The sequence below is a fragment of the Condylura cristata genome, unplaced genomic scaffold (assembly GCF_000260355.1).
Source record: "Condylura cristata isolate star-nosed mole 26May11 unplaced genomic scaffold, ConCri1.0 scaffold00028, whole genome shotgun sequence".
In the NCBI taxonomy this organism is placed as follows: Eukaryota; Metazoa; Chordata; class Mammalia; order Eulipotyphla; family Talpidae; genus Condylura; species Condylura cristata.
Window position 1 is genome coordinate 9041185 of NW_004567129.1, and position 20747 is coordinate 9061931.

The following is a 20747-nucleotide window of genomic DNA, read 5'->3' on the forward strand; positions in this document are numbered from 1 at the left end:
GAAAATGTCTCACCCCAAAACCTACATTTCCACCGTAGGCAACCTTGACAGTGATAGCCTGTCAACTCCAAATGGCACAGCACCTACCACAATTTCCTAGTCCTAGTCCTCGTCTGAACGACCCAGTATACTCTCACAGTACTTAGCCTTGGTTACCTTTCTAAGTCCTGGAGAAGATACTTGCTAAAACCTTTCAGCCTAGCCTCACAGAAAGTATCAACAGATCCTATTTAAGTCAGCCATTAAGGAATTAAATATTACTCTCTTCCTCCATCTTTTTCTAAACAAAAGCCTCCTGTTGTTAGATTTCCCCAGTCCCTGACACATCCACATTCTGTGTGTCATTGACTCTGATAAGACAATTATATGAGACAGGATATATTCTTCTCTTGGTTTTACAGTTGAGGAAAGTGTGGATGGAACTAGTTAGGTGACATGCTTTAGATCCCATAAGTTCACAGTATCCTTTTTTTTCCCTCAGCTGGTCTCTTTCTGTCATGTCCCTGCAAATGTCAAAGAAACGTGGGTTTCATAAGTGCTGATAAATCTCTATTGCAACATCAATACATATTCTTCGGTGTGATCAAGAAAAGCGAACTGCCAAGTTGAACATTGAGTTTCACCAGGCAGTCCTGTAAAAAACATCTCCAACTCTAGTGAACAGGAATGCCAGAGCCCAAATCCCATAATGGTATCACACTGATGTATTAAAGGCAAAATAGTTTTCCTTCCTTCCCCACCTCCCAATGTTAATATGCATATTTTCTTCCTAGATTGCAAAAAAAAAAAAAAAACTCTTCCTTTTTTTTCCCCCTGCTTTCCCTTGATTCTTTATTCTGAATGAAACTGCTATCTAACCAAAATGTTTGGTCAAAAGATATCCAAAGTATTTCCTTTCATACCCAAGATGAGTCAATGCCTAAATGAGCTATTTTAAAAAGTCACTTTAGGACACACACACTATATAATGGCAGAGTTTCTGGGGATGTAAAAACCAGGAAGCTAGGAAAATACCAAACTAATGTCATTCACTGGGCTCCCTCTCCCTGCAATGCCTGTGAGGCCAGTATCTGTGGGGACTACATTGACCTTGCCTTCAAGTGCCTGAGTTCCCATCTTCTTGAGCAACTTTGTTCAAGAATATTAAGTAAGAATATTTCCCGTGGTACTCAGGTGTACAACAAGAGTTCAGAGACAACAAGAAACTTGCCCCAAGTCTCTCAGAGGAGATGTGGTTAGGCCGGTTTTGAAACTAGGTCATGTCTGCTTCCCCAGCCAGTGTTCTTTCCCCTGCACCCTGCTGCCTCTCCAGATAGAAACTCGCTACCTATCAAGCTTTCCCTGGCTGTCAGCAGAGCTATTTTCAGCAGTGGTACAATTTCACCATGCGGGATCCAGGCTCATCAAATGAGATAATGCAAAGAAAAGCTCTGAAGAGTTGTTACTATCATTAATAGACAATCTGGAGAAATTTTGCAGAACCAAAAGAACCAAATGGTATCTATTGTGATATCGTAGGACTCTACCACCACGGTGAGCTGGCCAACCTGCCATATCCATGAGCTGAGCTGTAACTGCTCTAATAGATAAAATGAGCTTTCAAATTTTTAGGGGCACACCTGGGGAGGTGGGCCAGCTACTTTCCCATGGTTTCCTATTTATGACAGGATTGAACAGATATTTAAATAGACATTTTGAGATAAATTAACTTCTAAGAGAAAGGGACATACTGAAAATTAAATTATACCAGATGAAGGAGGTAATCGATTACCAATCAATACATATCCGATAGTTACGCATATGAAATGGAAAGGCAATTCATGAAAGAATAAATACAGATGATGGAACCGATGAGGAGCTGATCAATCTCACTAATAATTAGAGACATGCAAATTTCAGTGATACATTGAGAAAATGCTAACGGCCAAGGTTGGCAAGTATGTAGGCAAATGGGCATTCAGATTGCTGCAGGCTTCCGGGGGCGTGGTTTGACAAAACAAATCAAGATACTAAGGTTAGGGAAAGAATCCCTGGAGTCAGCAATTCTACCCAGAAATAAAACTATAGAAGATTCACAGATGGGTACAAACATTGAATTACAAAATGTTCATCTCCATTCTGTAGTTATCAAAAAGCTGAAACCCACCCAAATGTGCCACAGTGGGAGAATGGTTATGACCTTCTAAGATGTTGGATATTTAATGGCAAGGCAAGATGCCTCACTTTCCAACTAAACAGAAAAGTCACAAAAGGATAAAAGGGGAGGGGAAAATGCTGAGGATCATACATGCTAAATACGAACAGTTATTTCTGACTAGTAAGAATTTGGGATGATTTCTTCTTTTCTTATCTGCATTTATTTTTATTTTTACTCTTCTGCATCTCACAAGTCTATTTCCAAAGAAATATATTTTCTAACAATATAATGCAATTTTAAAAATTGTTTAATTTTAAATTTAAAGCTACTCTAACTTAAAACTGGCATATATGTGTATATACATACATTATATACACACATAGGAGTTGACAAATGCTAGTTCCCACTGCCCCAGAGGTCTTCCCCTACTTTACCATACCACCATAGGAGAACTGGGTAAGGATCTTCAAAGGTGCCACAGCCTCCGCCCAGCACACAGCCTGGCACAGAACAGGCACACTTTCATAAGTGTGCTGAGCTTAAACAGACTGGGTGAGCTGCTTGGGCAGAACAGGCTCAGGACTGGGTATTCCTCAGAACCGGAAGGTGGCATTTGGATTCTGTTTTTTGTTTCTCCCTATATGAGATAATGTATTCATGTGAAAGGCCTATTTGCATCCAGACTGCTAGTCACCCTTCCTCCTGACACCTCTCCTTCCCTTTCAGCCCTCCCTCCCCCACCCTTCCTCTCACTTGCACATGCACGCAGTCTTAGAGCTCTTCTGGTGAATTTAGTAAGGAAACACTGATTTCCTTCAGAAATATCCATCTGAAGACAGCTTTTAACAAGAAGTAACCAGAGAGCCAAGGAGCACAGCCTGATAAACCGATAACTCATAGATTTAAAACAGTAAGATTCAAACCATGTCACCCAACTCATCATACCGGAGAACACTTTCTGTTCACCTCGTTTAGTTAGGCTTGTGCAGAGGCGTTTCTTAACATATAGTGTTACTCCTTAAGCCAAAGGAAGATAATAAACTCTAGCTTTTGGGATTTGCTTTGTGGACAATCTACTAGAGACTCTATTTAAGATCTTCGCAAGAAGGTCCTGCTGCTGAATCCTGGGATTTATTCTGGAGAAGGGAGGGAATCTGAGTCTGAAGAGTGTGTGTACAAGCGGTGGAAAGTGCGAGGCAGGGTGGAGGAGAGCGTCGCACTAAATACGCCATAGTCGAGGTTTCAACAGCCAGCGCGTCTTTTATTATAAAGTCTGTAATAATTCCCAGAGTAGCCATCTGGTTTTAACAATTTTTATTTGATGAACAATGCACACATCTGTATACAAATGACCAAAATATCTTTACTCTGGTGAAATGGTTTTGCGCCGTTACAAGAATAGATTCACAGTGCTTTCGCGCTTTCATTTTTGAAGAGAAAAAGTTGCTGAGAAAAAAAATAATATAAATAAAAGTATGTAACAGTATGTTCATTTGGCCCCCATTTAAAACTTGAAAATAAGCAGTTTGATAAAGCCAAAAGTGTTTTCTTTTCTGAGCCAAATTTCCGCATGAGAGCTGAAGCATGTGGTTAATGGGTTGCCTCAAACTGTAGTTACAGAGCCAAAATAAAAACTACCTCTTTAAGCCCTAGTATGCACAGTACCGGCTATTTGCTCCCAATTAAATATCTGGTTTAATACGGTCTCCATTATTTAAGAAATCTATGTTAAGCCCAAAAGGACACATTTTCTTCTAGTATAAGAACATATCATTAAAAAGCCAATCTAATTACAATAAATTATATAATACCGGGTAAAGCTAGAATGGCAAAGGCAGGGAAACTCTATGTTCTTAGAACAAAAATATCACATCACCAAGGCATTCTAAATGAACCTTAAACAGACACATTAATATTTAACTGTTACAATTTCCACTGGGGGTGGGGGAGAATCACTATTGATAGGCCAGCACACTCAAAACCAATAATGCCATGAAAACACACGCCCTTGTGTGATTTGGCAGGCCAGGCTACTCCCTGGATACAATGGCCCTTTTTGTGAAATAGATCTCTTCATCCTTGGCATTTCACACAACAACAACAACAACAACAACAAAAAAAATTTAAGAAGTAAAAGGGAAAGAAAGAAAAACAAACATGACACTAGTAACAGTCTTTAGTTTGAACTCTCTCACTGTGAAGTACAAGACCTAAAAGATATGTTAGGAAAGTAAAAGGCATTATTTAGCAGAAATGAAAGCAAGACGGCTGAAAGGAAGAAAACTATATTGAGATGCCAGTGCTTTTGTGTGCCTGTATGAAAGGGCAACAGAGCCCTCCAGTGGACAAAAGATATAAATATATGAAAACATTTTTCTGTAGGTTCATTTACATTGAATATATGTACCCTTCCTTGCAGAATTCTTAGCAGGGCATTGTCTTCTGTAGAAGCAGAGATCAAGTCCTTTAAACTGGGTACTAAGTAAAATAATTTCCAAATTATAAGAGACCAGTAGTTCCCCTAGGAATAGAAATCCTGTTTTTAAATACGCTCCTTCAAGAATGATTTTGAAACATTTTCTCACTGAGAGGCTTTGCATGATGCTCACTGTTACGGTACCGTTTAAACAGTGAGTGTCTAAACCTATGTGCAAGTGTGCAGTCCAGCTAAGCTCACGAGACAAAAATGTCTCGCTAGACATCTAATCGGGCATTCCTATTATTTGTACATTTGTTTTTATATTTTTAATATGTTTTTATGTAACTGCCAAATTTTAGATGACTCAGAAAACTATTTCAAATGGTATTTTCCTTTGAGATATTTAGTATCTCAAGTACTCTGATCATGTGACTTCTGTTTATATTCCATGCTTCAAAGATAATCAAATGTAAAACGGTTCTTTCAGGCATAGGTTCCTAATTCTTATTTTTATGCAATGTTATTCAAGGACTTTTCTCAGTATTGTCAAAAATCTCAGTAGTTTCTCAGAATGAAATAATTTCAGAGTCATTTTATTTTTGATATATGGTATATTTTAGCATAAAGGAGATATAGTCACAAGCGTTTTTTATGTAAAATGTGAGTTTGCATTACCAGAGGTGATTTAAATCACCCCAGAAATTTTTCCTGTACTTTGTGAACTTCTTAAAAAGTAGAAAAATGCCAATATTCCATTAGGTAAACCTTATCAGAAAGGAAATTGTGATCAGGTATATCTGAAGGCCAAGAAATCTAGTGTCGGTTAGCTTGTGGCCATGGACGTACAGGGTCTTTTGGAATAACTGAAAACAGTCAATGGCTTGTTTAAGATTAGAGGCAAAACTCAGTCTGAGAAAGAAAATAAAGAAATGAGGCATGTAAGGGAAGTTTGCCTGGCTCATTTTGCAAAACACAGATCTAAAATCTTAAAAATAAATGAATAAATACACTTCTAGATGACTAAAATCTTAAAAATAAATGAATAAATACACTTCTAGATGACTAAAATCTTAAAAATAAATGAATAAATACACTTCTAGATGAAGAAATGCAATTTTCTTGTTATTATTACAGAACTGATAGAATTTACACCAGATATGCTTTCATCATAGTGATGATTTATAGGGTAAAAGTACATGGCAACTATATTTCATGCTGTACTTTCAACATATAATTTAGGAAGAACATTCCAAGCTTTAAAAAATGGGTTCCTTAAGTTGTAACAACCAATGTCAAAATTACACCATAGTAGCAACATTTTGGGATTCCCACAAGGAAACTAGATACCTTCATTTGGATTCAAGAGTGACTTTAGGCAGTTTGACCATGTATTTTTTGTATCTCAAGATATATAAATGTCAATATTTAAATGTGTGTGTGTATATATACATAAATTAGAATCTCCATAATAAACTTTAGGGAGGTGATTATATGGCAGAAATACCAACAAAAAATTTAAGTTTCAGTCTTAAAATACATTTTATTGGTATTTACTAAGGTAGCCCAATTTAGTAGTTCAAGGAAAAATTAGATTTTTTTTTTCTTGTTAATGGGTCATCTGGCTCAAAAATCAAAACCAGGCCAGCTTATTCTGGATTTTAAAATAGCATTTTAGGCAGTCTAGTGTTATGAAGGTTCAAAATGTGAAAGCAACTTTTCATCGTGACTAAACTGAATGGGATTTTAAAATGAGATTTTAACAACTTTAGTGGTTTAAGATGAGAAGATAGGCATCTTATCATTATTACCAATGAACAGAAGACTGAAAATACCTAATTTGCTCATACTCAATACTTTTAAAATAGCTATGTGACAAAACCTGGATTCACTCCTTAAATCCCACAATGATAAATCCTCCTGCTCACTGCAACAATCTGCCTGAGTTCCAACAAACATCCCCCTAACAGAAGTGACCCAAGGAGGCATGGCCTCATATGCATGCGTCAGGCAATTAAGAAGGAACCTGAGAAGGAACTGCCTCAATGAGCACATCGCAGCAACACGTTTTGTACTGAACTCTTCTCATGGGGAGCCAAATTAGCTCAACCCTCAGACTGAGCCTAGCAATGTGGCTAGAGGATCTTCCATAGTGGGAAATTCCCTAGCCGAAAGAACTCCCTTTCCTGAGACTTTGCAGTACAGTTTATAATTAATGATAACCAAGTTGAAGCTATTTTCCATTTTTTTTTTTTTTTTAAATCAAAGCAGAGCCATCGAGTTGCTAACTCCCATCTGTAAAAATGTCTGCCCCTTACTGCTCAGCACCAACAGAAACAAACTCCTCCCTCGTCTCTACTGGTTAGCAGTCGGGACTGTGGGTTCCAGGTCTCTCGGTCTGCTAGTAGAAGCTTTGGGTGGACAGGTGACTTCCCCCTGGATACTGAGATGCTGATTTCCACAGACAGAGTCCACAATACCGCTCTTAATCTACAAAGTTCTTCAGGTTCAGAATGCTGGTCAAACAAAGGTCAAGGAGAAAAGAGTGTTAGTTTCTGAGGAGGTAACATCCTAATCCCTGCAACTGCTTATAAAGGGGGTGTGGAGACAAAGTTGAGACAAAGGGGTGCAGGGTACTGTTGAAATCATATGATGTGTGGCCACAACCTTCCTGGCACTTCCAATTTATCTAAACTTGATGAGAATGGTGACTAATTTAGGAAATGCTGGGGTGATCTTACTTAGAAAACTATTACATTGCCTACCACAGGGGTTAGCAGTAGTGGCACAGAGGACCAGACAAGAAAGATTTTAGGATCTACAAGTATACAGTGTAGTCAGCAATTACTCAATTCACTGGGTAAGGTAAAAACAGCCATAGACAAAATGGGGCTGTAGAGAAATGGGCGTGGCTGCATTCCTGTAAAACTTGACTTACAAATCAGGCAGCAGGTCAGTTGTAGCCCAAGGGCCAACAGTCTGACCCTAAACTAGGTCACAGTGATACCTGGCAACAAATGTCAAGTGCAGAAATAATGATTTTATAAGGCCCAGTGCTTTATTCTGACAGAATCCTTCTCAGAATCCTTCCTCTATCTTCCAGAATCACCCTGATTTTTTTTTTAAAGGAACTCTTTTTTTAACATCCCTAAGCTGTTTTTTTTTTCCCCCACAATATAGGATTTCTACCACCAGGTGTGATCACCAGAGTGGGAAAAGTATGGTTTCTGCACCCTGATCTTTTCAACCTAAATTAAGCAGGACTCCTCCGACTGCTTCAGTAACATCAAATATGGAAAATTCAAAATATCTCTTTGGATTTATGTGAGATCAGAGGGAAGAAGAGGACAAGACAAAATCTGCTTGAGACCACTTCAAAGGGGGCAATGCTATAGTCAACCCTGAGGCTCATCATGAATAGGTGTGCCCTTCCCCACCAGACCACCTCTGTCCACAACAGACTGAGCCTAACCAGAGACCTGTCCAACAAAGCAGTGCCTTGTGGGGAATTTTTTGAAATCTCTGGAAATTCCAGATTTATAAACCAGTCTTCTATAGAGCATCCGGTGACCTATGTTTATAGTTTTGGAGCCATCATGTCTGAAATAAATACTGACACATTTCATTCCAGCCCACTCTGCTCCAAAGAGAGCAGGCATTCACCAGGCTAGAGACTGCACCATGACTACAAAGAAAATAGGCACCCCTGAGGAATGCCTACACCACGAAAGCTGTGACAGAAGACAACTCTTCAGAGTCCACAAGTATTGGGAGTGAAGATGCCAGATTCATTCCACATTCAGTTACTGCATTTGCAATGGGCAGGAATAAGGTGGTAAGAGCAATTTCTAAATTGACACATTTCACAACTCAGTAGAAGGAGGGACTTTATCTAGAAGCACAGCCTACTTGAGCAAGGACACTTTCTAAGACAGGCAGGCCGGATACAAAAGCTATCTGAGTTGCAATGACAAGCCTATCTTCAGCTGCTTTTCTCTCTGCCTGATACCACAGCTGCAGAGTCAAAGTTATTTGCAAGGATTTGATTGCCTGGAATTTTCCGCATGATATTATTTTTAAAAAATTAAGAATAATTTAATAATAAATCAACACTCACCTAGACCTATGCTTCTCAATGGTGGAGAGAGGAACAGAGGTGAGGTGGGACTAAAGCAGTTTCAGAGGAAAGCAGGGCTGGGGGAGTTTCGGGGGAGTCTGCATAACAGCTGCTCTCCCTGATACCTTCCCCAACATCCCTTCAATCCTCAACTTTACAAACTGCCACAATATCCAGCCAGATAACCACAATATTCACAAAATGGACTAGGAGAGGGAGAAGGACAAATCCAGGGGGGAAGCAGGAACTTGATGAGGCATAGTGTCTGAGACTTCCCTCAAAAAAGTCTGTAGTCCAAGAGTTCATTCTCAATGCCTCAGAATTTCTTCCTTTTCAGTCATGGCTAAATATCCAATTAAACACAGCGTTGTATGTATTATGAACCAAGTCTACTAGTCCTGACATAAAATATCCCAAGCCTGACACTACAAATCTTGGCACAGCACCAGTCATATCCAAAGGTCTGGTAGTTTGTGTCAGAGCACGGCTTGAACACTTACACAGAAAATAATCAGCAGTCACATATCTTACTAATTAAAGGGGGGAAAAAAAAAACAGTCTACCCAGAAGATTAAGGGAAAGAGGTCTTCCAGTTAATTTTCTGGTTAACTGAGCACTAAATAAAAAGAGATATTTTACTTAAGTCCTTAAGTCCTTACTTTTCCTGAATTATCTACACTGTGTTGGCCCACAGCCTCACATGTCAGTGGTCACTACAATCAACCCAGCAAACTGTTTCACAGAAGACTGACAAGATAGCCATTCTGACATCAGTCACAATTACACCAAGTTTAACCTGCTGCAAATATTCAAAAAACAGAACTGAATATAATACAGACTCACAATGAGGTCTGAAGGTTGACTTTAAATAAATGCCTTTCAATTAAAAAAAAAATCCATTTGCTTCTTTGACTTAATAGAAAGTACTCTAGGCTGTCATGTGTTACGAGTTTTAGAGACTTTCCCATACAATAATGGGTCCTCCAAGAACGTTTCCCCTCCTATGCTGGCCTAATGATGCTGGGGAGTATTTCTGGATGTTCAAGAAGGGGTCACCAAAAACTAAGAACGAGACCTAGGAGAGGGTGGAGCTGATGCCCAAGGAAGGAGGAGACAGAGCTTATGCAAAAGACTGCTCACAGGGGAGGGGTACGTCTTGGGGCAGTGAGGGTTCAAAGTAACAGAGCGCTAGAAAAATACCACCACGTGCAACCCCATTTTCTTACATATAATTGCATATAACTATTCTGAAGGTGCATATCCTTACTCAAAGAAGTTGGTTTCTTAAAGATGCAGATATTGACGTAAATGGACCAAAATAAAAAAGAGAATCATTTGGAGAGTTACTCATAACGAACAGCTTTGCCACTGTTTATCACAAACCATGATGTCAGAGATCGCCCTCCAGAGCCATCTACCTGGCCACCTATGGTGGCCACTGCCTGTCATTAAACACTGGCAATGAAGAGGGTTAATATAGAAGTTAAGACAAGGATAATACTCCAACTTTAAAAGAAATAAGATCCTGTTTCTGAAGGAAAATGATATTCTCAGGGACCAAGGGAAACTTGCAGTACCCTTTGTTCCAAAGCCATGGTGTGCTGTTGCTCCAATATTCCATTACCAATCAATTTTATTCTGAATAACCTATGTAATTGGAATATGTCCGTACACCACACAGACCAGGTCAGAAACTCTTAGACGGAGCCTGTTGTTTCTAATGCTTGAATACCAAAATAGCCACAACCTTTTGCTGAGTATTCAGCTTTCAGGGAATTCAAGGTCGGCCTATATGCAGCCTTCCATAACACTGGGACTTAAAGAGGCCAGGATTTTAATGAAACGATAGTAGCAAAGGCTGTAAATGCACTTTTAAATTAAAGAATCACTATGTAAAATTTTATTATAGCTAGATTTAAGTGGATTTCATTATAGCAGTGACAAAAAACAATAGTAATAATAACAACTGTGAGTTAATGACCTACCTATTCCTGAATTAGCTCCGGTAACTACCACCACTTTGCCAGAGAAATCCCGGCCTTGCAGTATTTCCATGGCGGTGGTGCTGCCGTCGTATCTCTGTCTGGTGGTGGGCTTTGTAGGGTTATCATCCACAGTAAATGCCAATCTTGGGTCCAAATAGGTAGTTCTTTTATTTATATGGCTGCAAAAAAAAGAAGAAGAAGAAGAAAAAGAAAGCAATTTACCCACAGTGAACACAGGAATTTAAAAATATAAGATGAACTTACAGTTTAGACTAAGCAACCCCATTTTTCACATACTAAAAAAGGTTTCCTCTTAACCCTTGAAAGGATGGGGGTCCATTTATTCCACTGTTTGGCCTCTAGAAGGATTACATTCCTGCCTGGACAGATAGTCATGGAATCACTTCCTTCAGAACTCCCTGAAAATATGCTAGAACATAAATCAGCAGTGCTTTAGATCTTTCACACTCAAAAAAGTAAAAGACCTGATTCTTTTTCTTTTCTAATAATTCGTGTAAATGTGACTACAAAATCTGCCGCTCACTGTACTCAGGAATTTCAACCCAGTCTCTCAGCTCTGTACAAGGGTATAAGATTGGTAGAGAAGTAGAAAATTCAAATAATAAAAGTCTTCTCCGTAATTGTGAGCATGGCTAACTACCAAAATTCCAATGATTTTAATTTTAACACTGTGTTCATACCTCATACAAGTTCTCTAAATTTGATTTGAAGATGAGCTGAATTCTGTAGAAACAATAATAAAATATCTTGGGCTATACAGGTGAATGTTACTCTTTATATAACAGATTTTAATTCTGCATTTCAAATGGAATTATAGCTAAAGACCTTAAACTATCTGAAAAACTATTTCTGAGGAAAGAGACAACAGTTCATGATTTAAAATGCATTGCAATAGGTATGTATGTAAAATTATACATAACTTAAAGTCTATATTCATCACCATATAAATACTAAGACCAAAGAGTAATCCAACTTACACTTTAACTACACACAATATAGCAGGGTGAGCATCTTTTTTTTTTTTCTAAAGATTTACTTATGCGTATAGAACTGGCTACAGGCCAGAGGTGCAGGAATGCTGAGAGGATTCACCAGAGACACCGAGACGAACACTGCTGAGGGGAGCAGCAGGCGGGTCAGGAGAGGTCTGCTGCCATGTGGATCACCTCCAGGGTGGGGATCAAACTCATGCTGAAGTGGCTTTAGCTTCTTAGTGCTGTGCTTTAATGCACTATGCCACCAGGGAGAGCCCAATGATGAGCACCTTTTTTTATTGCAAAAGTGCTATACTAAGACACTGTCAATTTCAGACAGGTGAGTATCATCAATTCACTGCCATGTACAGATGATGAGGGGAGCGCAGTTGGCCTGCACAAACTTGCAAGAGCCCCACGGGTGTCTCTTCCCAGCTCCCCAGTGATTTAACTTGAAAGCAACAATTGGCTATGGAAAAGAATTTTCACCATAGAGACAAATCTGAGCTTTTCCCCTGGAGAGCTGAGGTTAAGCATTCACCAGCACTTCACCTAACAGGCTGGGAGAGGTGAGGGGACCATCCAGGTGGCACCTCAGCCAACACAGGGTGCAGTCTCACCTGGCTACTGTGGGTGTTGATTATTGGAGTTTATTCTAAAGAAGAGTTTTACAAACAAGGGTGTTCAAAGTGTTATTTATAATTACAGATGCCCAATAGGACATTTCATAAATTATAGTTTACCTCTACAAAATACTCTATGGTTATTAAACATCAAATTCTTGGAAAATAAAAAGACATGAGAAAAAATATATGGAATAAACAGGTTACTCCGCAGCGTACACAGTATGTTCTGTACTTCTGAAAGAAGGGATGTATACAGAAAACAGACTGGAATTTAAAAGCAGTTATTCCTGCTGGTAAGATTACAGCTATATACTATATCATATTTTTCTATAAAAGCATACTGCTTTTATAACAAAAAATTCCTATTAAAAACCAGGATGTGTTAAAAAGCTATGAGTTTCCATGTCGATACTTACTCGACAAAAAACACTTGTCCATTCTCATCAGTTTCTTGTTCCCATCCATATGGCAAATCTGAAACAAGAGTGACAGACAGGGTCACTTGTGAGAAGGGTGGCGTGAGCAAAAGCCCCTGGGCCAGGAGGGCACCGTGCCCCTACAGCTCATGCTGGGTCTCCCCCAACCCACAGTCATCAGATTGCTGCCCTCGGTCATATCTCCCCAGTGTGCCAAGCACAAGGCCCTTGTACCAAACCTACTCCACATGTCTTCTGTCTCAGGAAACAAACCTTGCTCCTTCTTAAAGGCTCTATCTAGTTCCTACTTTTACCTACAACTGTACAGATGGTTCCAATGAATGTGCATTCTCCCTTGAATGCATCACAGGACATATCTATAGGTACAGCAGGCACCAAAGACACCTACATGCTGGCTTGTGGTGCCTCTTCCACAATACAATGGAGTAGTTTCTTTTTTCCCCACACATATGTGCTATCTGTCATTACAATTAGACCCTAACGCTGTTCAGGGCAGGGACCTCTTATGTGTTTGTCTGCTCTGTTAACAACACATGCACTCAGAAGCATCTACATACGAAGGCTTGACGGAATTTCATCACACACTCATATATTTCATTCCTTGGTAGAACCAACAATTTCACAAATAGAATGACCACAGGAAAATCTAAAACCGAGAGTCAGAGGCCACTGCTATTTTAATAGTACTTTTTCCTTAAGATCAGTAAGAAACCATCCTCACCACTTTCTCCCCCAAAACATGTCACTTTTGCTCATGGAAATCCCATGAGCACCTGAGTTCAACTCCAGTTCCTTGATGAACTGAAGTCTTCCCAGAACAACAAAACCACCTGCTCCTCTCCACCTGCAACACTGTCGCAGATAATACTGTAAGTGCAAAGGTCTTTGCTTTGTGACAACAGCATACAAACCTCCTGCTATTCGTTTTCTTTTTCCGGTTTTTGGATGTTCCCACTGGGTCTTCTCCTCAGTGTGACTGTTAAAATATTCACAAAGCAATAATTAGTAAAAGTTACACTTTTAAAAATTAACAAATGGCATTAAATTTTTCCTGTCCCAAATAATACTCTCTCAATAGTGGCAAAGTCAAACATTCAGAAGAGAAATATTCACAACATAAATGTTACCACTTGCATGAGGTTACATTCCCCAAGTTAGAAGGAGGAACAATCTGTGGAATCTTCCAGAAGCTTGCCTCTATCAGCTAGTTGTGGAGGACAATGGTGGAAGGAGAAAAGGACATGCACCCCAGCTGATGGGTCAAGTTTAGGAAGCTTACTGACTCAATCAAGATAACTAGCGAGGTATTTTGCTTTACACTTTTTTTAGTTTTACTCCAACAGGGACTGACAAACTTCAGTCTAATTTATAATGCTGATATTCAGTATCACTGAGCTATAATATTAATCTTCTTAAATGCTTCTTTCCACAGATAGATCTCAATGTGTTTTTATTTTATTTATTTTTGCATAGATAAACTTAAGTCCAGGCCAGAGGTGCAGGGTGTGAGCGGATTCACCAGACACAAAAGTGGTGAGCAGAACAGGCAGATTTTACTGAAAAACTCTGCTAAGGGGAGCAGTGGGCAAGACAGGAGAGGCCTGCTGTACCATATGTGGGTCAGTTCCCTGGCTGGGTATCAAACTCAAGCCACAGAAATGACAGCACTGATATTTAACCCCTAGGCCATCAGAGAGGCCCTCAGTATGTTTTTTAAGCATCAACCGCTAATTGTTTTCAAAAGTTAGTAAATGTAATGACAGGCCCCTTGATCTCCAGCTTTGTACCACTGATCATTTTAGTAGCTTGGGCACCTCAATTACCACATCTGCCAATTGGAAATAATCCTGGTGAGACCTCAGGAATGTGGTTAGGATAATATCTATAAAGACATTAACATACTACCTGACATAAAAGTACTATTATTTCAAGCCAATCAATTATATAAACTAATCTGATTTCTCTGCCAACATTAGCTTTTTATCTCAGAAGAACACACAGTTATAAAGCAAACAGTAAACTGACTACAGACTAGGCACACCTGTTAACAGGTGACAGACTAAAACAGATAATTATTTCATCAGGGAAACCACCAGACAGATGTTTTCAGAGGACAGCTGGATTTCATAAAAGTTCAGTTACTCAAGCCAAAGTAGAAAATAACTTTTAATCATTCACATCTAGATGATAAAATCTGAATATCCATTTCCTATAATTTATTTTTAAAAGAATAAGTCCAGGGAGCATGAATCATTCATAAAATCTTGCAAGTCACAAGCAACTGTCTTTTCAACTGTTGGCTTCTAGTCTGATTGCAAACAATCAGTGGTCAGTACAGTGACATGGGTGGGGGTCACTAGACTCAGGAAGCAGGAGACCTACCCCATTCACCTTACAACATCTACATTCACCTCAAATATAACTGGAAAGGTAGACAAAAATGTGTGACCATAATTAGTGAACAGCTAACCACTGAGCCAAAGGGTCATTCATGGCTCAGTGACTCATGACTAAAAGAAACCCTTATAGGTCCATCCATTCCCATATGCCAAGGGAGCCTGACTCCCTACATAGGGCAGCCTGCTCCTTTCTACACACCCCTTTTTCTGTTTGCAGACGGAGAGCCAGCCCTCCTGCACTGCTCTGTATGCCTTGTGCATCTTCAAAAAAGTTCCTAGGAGGGATTACCTTTACCTTTCCTGAAGCTAAGTAGTTTTCAACCTATAGGCACAGGTGAAATAAGGTGGAAGCTGAGTTCCAAAAGAATCCAAGAATCCACAAGCAGCCCCTGTGACTGGATGTGGCAATACAGTCATGAGTCACTTACTGACAGGGAGATGTTCTGAGAAGTGTGTCATTAGGTGTGCAGATGTCCAAGAGTGCAATTACACAAACTTCTATGGTACATCTCATGACACGAGCAGCCCTATGCTACAGCCCCCAAGGAACATTGTCATCTATGGGTCTCTCCCTGTTGGAAAGGCCAAAAACAGCAGGAATGGGAGTGAGTAAGCAACATGCAGGCCTGCCTCAGGTGGACCCTGGAACACCCAGCTGAGCCTGACTCATTGTGGGCGCTCAAGTGCAAATATGTATAACAAATGAATGCTTTCCAACATTTTACTGGGAGTAAAACTCACTCACAAAGGTTGCTTTTCTATCCTGAGACATTTAAATAAATAAATACACCTTAAGTTCTTAACTTTGGCAGACAATGTCCCAGCCAGAGTTTCTTCCCCAGCCTTCCTTACAGAGGAATGAGTCAGTTCCTTCCTTCTGGGACTGTCCTGTGCATTGCAGGGTGATCAGCAGAAGCTCTGACCTCCACCTTCCAATGCCGCTCTGCCACTCCCCATACCTATAGCCCTGGATGTGGCTCCAGATGTGTACAGTATCCCTATAGGGTACAGTATCATGGGGAGAATCCTGAGCCTGATGCCAGGTTTCCTGGTTCTGCAGTCACCCACCATGTGTTGAACCTCCCTGTGCCTCAGCTTCCCCATCAGTAAAATGGGGACTTCCTGGAGCTGCAGAGGAATAATTTTTGTATAAAAATTAATAAAAATAGGGCCCTCCCAGGTGGCGCGGCAGGTTAAAGCACTGCACTGGGAAGCTTAAGCCACTTCCGCATGGGTTCGATCCCCGCCTGCCCCGGAGGTGACCACTTGACGTGGCAGACCTCTCCTGACCCTCCCGCTGCTCCCCTCAGCAGTGTACTTCGTTGATCTGCCTGTTCTGCTCCTCACTCTGTCTCTGGTGAATCCTCTCACCCTCCGCATCTCTGGCCTGTACCCCAGTTCTGTATGAATAAATAAATAAATCTTTTAAAAAATTAATAAAAATATATTCTTTCTCACTGTAACATCAGGTGACTTTTTAATGAACAGAAAATTACTATCCATACCACCAAAATTTTATCTTACTCTCCCTTAAACAGAAGCCCTACTTTGTTCTTTTTCTTCTTTGCTTTCAGTAAGCTTTCTATCATTTGGAGAGATAATTAACAGTGATTTTAATTCAAACCAAAGGGATCAAAGTAAAATTCACACCCCATTACATGGGCATAACTTTCAAGCATGTTTGTCAAGGGTATTTTTAGAAAGATACTTGAAGTCAACTTAAAGACTCAAGAGGAAAGCCACCTTACAGATGAGGGAACTGTCACCCAACTGAGCAAGGACACCAGCCCACTGGTTGCCAAGAGGCCTGGCCTTCAGGAGAAAAGGGGACTGGGATGGGGGACCAGGAAGATCCAGCTGGCGGCAGCAACAGCCCCCTACTCAAAGGCCTAATCCCCCCAACACCATATCCCCAAGTCTTGGTTCCTGCAGAGGGGCTGCTCTGGACCATACCCGGAAGGGAGCAAGGTCAGTCAGCTCTTTGGTGATGTGTCTGTGCTGAAAAGTAAGGATGTTCTCTCCTGGGGAGCTGAGCCTGGTGGGCCTCAGAGTCACACGATGTGTGAGTCCCTGTGAGCTGCAAGGATGCCACCAAGCAGGCAGGAAAGACTGAGCACTGACAGAACCCACATAATAGGAGGGACAAGGCTGTCTGCCTAGAAGCTACGAAGCCTGCCCCTGGTCCTGCTGCGGTAGGCAGAAGACCATTTGGGGAAAGGAAAATCGAAAGGGTATCTCCCCACAGCAAACCCAAAGGCAAGGTTTAGTGACTCTAGTATTAGGCAGGAAAAGAAATACAAGGAGGCCTCCAGTCAGAGAGGTCACGTTCCAGAGTTAGGTCGGACACAATCTCCAGTCCCAAGAGCCAAGGGGCAGAGGGCAATGGGCCTGCACCAAGGGTCTATAGAGGTCCTTCAAGTGGAGCTGGCCAAATCTTGTCACCACAATTGGTGTAAAGAGTGTGCCAGCAGCAGGGCCAGTTTGAGGACAAAAAATGGAGATGGAGATGGGGGAGAAGGGGCTTTTTGAAGACCATGAAGTGCCACTGAGTTCCCTGCCCCACCCCAACCCCCACCCCCGCCCCAACCCCCAACTCTGTCACAGGAGCTGGCTAGAGTGTTGAGTATAGTAAGAGGGAAGAAACAACCCAAGCCCAGACACTGGTCACCATACCAGAAGGAAGCAGATGGGAAAGGACACCCAACACAGGCACAAGGGGAAGAGTGGGGTGAGCACCCACAAAGGAGCCTCCAGAACAACTCAGTCTCTGGGAAAAACTGGAACAGAAGTATGGCGGAGGATTCAGGAAGGCCCACCTGGTGGCCACAACAGGGCCCTGCTCGAAGGACTCGTTCTGGTTCTGCAGAGGGGCTGCTGTGGACCACGCTGAGGAGGGGAGCGGATCAGTAAGCTCTCTGGTGACAGGCCTGCCCTGAGAGGTGATGATGAACTCTCCTAGCCTGTGGGTCTTAGATAGCATCACGTGATATGTGTCCCAGTGAGCCTTTGTGACTTGTGACCAGAGAAGAATGGGCGCCACCCAGAGCAGGAGGAGAGGAAGGGCCAATAGCCAGGCAGTGGGTCCTGTGCAACCTTGCATCCCAGGGTCCCCAGATGCCCCATGCCCACAGAAAGCCTTCCTAGATGAATTCATTTCACAAGAGCTCCCAGCTGGCAAGCACTAGTGATTCAGAGATGAATAAGAAAAAGCCCCTGCCTCCAGAAGATTTGCAGCTGTGAGGGAGATACAACAAACACAGAAGAGTGTGATTCCCAGAACTACAGACAAGGCTAAGCCCTATGAAGGTAACAAGGTGGAGGTGCAGGAAAAGGGTGCAGGGGGAAGAGCTCAGGCAGTGATACTTCAGCTCAGCACTGAGGAAAAGAGCCCTGCACACAACAGGCCCATGCAGCAGAGGCAACAACAAATCCAGGGGCTGCCTGGAGGCCTGCAACAGGCTAATGGCTCCCTAATGCTAGAAAAGTTATCACCTCCTAGCTCCAAGCCTTCTGTGGGCCCTAGGTCCCGTCGACAGAGCCCTAGCTTGTCCATAAGATTCAGAGGGGTCCCTTAAACTGGGTTCCAACATCTCAGGCTCTACTTTACACCCCTGCACCGCACAGGCCATGCCTGGGCTGCCCTCCTGTCCCCAGACCTACCCACATCTCCCTGCGCTACAACACAGCTCATGAGCCAACTCCCCCCAGTTACTTGGTTACCTGGCCTGAAGTGTCTCCACCTACCCACGCACAGCGTGCTAGGCCTACTGCACCGGGACAGTCTCACCATGACCGCTGGGTCCTCTAAAAGAACAGGTCTCATTTGCTTCAGTATTACCAATACCCAGCAAAGAGCTTGACTGATGCCAAAGTCCCAGTGTGTTTTGAATGAACTACCCATCTTTTGTTTTGGTTTCCCTTCTACCAAGTCTCAAAGGCAGCTGATTTGCACCACTGGGTAGATCAGCATCGCCCAGGAGGTTATGGCATACCAGTGGGGGTAGAGCGCTCAAACCAATTAAATGAGTATCTCTGTCTGTGAAACCCAGCAAAGGATTTTTTTTTTTTGAAGTTTTCCCACCATGTTTCTCCATGTCACGTGATAACCTTGGAAAACCTGAAAACTACACCTACCCCACTTGGGGGGTCTGCGGCCTGAGGGTTTTTGTGGAGACCTGAAGCGTGCTTTCGTGCCAGTGCAAGGAGTATAGGTCTAATGCCAGGCCTAGGGGTTGCTGCAGAGATGGCTGGAGACGCTCTGTTATGAAGCAGAGTACCTAGTGGACCTGTGCTCCGTGCTTTATGGACAGTGCCTGAAGGAAAACTCTGGTGCCAACGCAATGGACAAAGAAGGCTGTGCCCGAACGTTCTTTCAATGGCCCGAGGTCACATTGCAAGTGATGGGACAAAGGGTCTGCTAGTGTTTCTGAAACTCTCCTTGGAAAAGGGTGCAGCGACGGTCCCTATTCTATATGTTCGGGCGCAGGTGTAGGCGCACATGAACAGCTTCATCGGACATCTGTCACACACACAGACTCCGAGGTGCCCGCCCTGACCTCGGGGAGGAAGCTGGGCACTGGCATTTCTGGATATTGAGTCCTGGGGAGGTTGCCACCACACGGCACCGTGCAGCGCCGCCTGCTGAGCGGCAGAGGGCGCGCCTGCGCGCCGACAGGCGACCCTCCGGACCCTGGGCCTCCTCAGGACCCCGGAGGCCTGGCACTGAAGCGTTAGGGGCCATCACTGGGCTCGTAGGCCCCGGCCTGCAGGCGCGCGGTTGGCGCCACGCCCCGTGCAACTGGCGTCCGAGGGCGGCGAGACGCCCCGGGCTCGTGAGGTCGTCAGGTTCCAGGTGCGCCCCACTCCAGGTGCGCCCCAGGCCCGGCGGCTCCCCGGCGGCCCGCTTACTTGGCATAGTAAACCCAGCCGTCCTTGGTGGTTCTCTGCTCCCAGCCCGGGGGCAGCTCGTCCTCGCTGTCCGTGTCGTCCAGGCCCGCGTAGCGCAAGGCGGCCATGGCGGCAGAGGCGGCCTCGGTCACTCGGTTTTGGGTCTCCTCACCCAGGAACGCGCTACCGCTTCAAGCGAGCGCCGCGCGCGTCGGGAGCCCAGCCGCTCGCGCCTGCGCACTGCGCCGCCCAGAGCGACTCCTCAGATGCTCTCCAGTTTCCGAGTTTTCCTGCAACCAGCGTCTACGGGGCGGGGCCTGAGGAGGACGGTGGTGAAGCGGCAGAGGAGGAAGCGCTGCCACTGGGCTGGAAGTAAAAGCCGGAGAACTGTCTGTTGGACAGTGTTGACGCAGAGCTTCCTTCACCACTCGCCTCAGGGAAGGGGCGTGGGCATCCTGTCACGGCCCAGGACTCCGCCCGCGGCTGGACGACTCGTCACCACTTCCGCTCCAGCCACTGGGCATCTTGGGAAATGTAGTCTAGCCGCAGTCTGCGTAGAGGCGCAGAAAGGAAGGATTTTTGATGCTAGGGTGCTGAACTCCACACTTTCCTTTCTGGACACTACGGAGAGTGGACGTTCCTTGTCAATAGCCACCTTTCCATCACGAAGGTTGGGTCACAAACTCTCAGGCATGTAGATGTAAATTTATAAATTTACATGATAAAATATAAAACCCTACCTCTTCTG

At 43.0% G+C, this 20747-nt stretch overlaps 1 protein-coding gene across 1 annotated transcript in view; it reads right to left on the reverse strand.

Moving 5' to 3' along the window:
• The window catches only part of WWOX (WW domain containing oxidoreductase), a 919793-nt gene extending 899395 nt beyond the window's left edge, over positions 1-20398 (reverse strand). Inside the window, exons 1-4 of the mRNA XM_004690356.2 lie at positions 20021-20398; positions 13625-13689; positions 12693-12750; positions 10656-10834 (exon numbers count right to left, since the gene is read on the reverse strand). Of these exons, the coding sequence (XP_004690413.1) occupies positions 10656-10834; positions 12693-12750; positions 13625-13689; positions 20021-20127 (409 nt within the window). The 5' untranslated portion in view covers positions 20128-20398. The remainder of the gene's footprint in view (positions 1-10655; positions 10835-12692; positions 12751-13624; positions 13690-20020) is intronic.
• Positions 20399-20747: the final 349 nt, after the last annotated feature.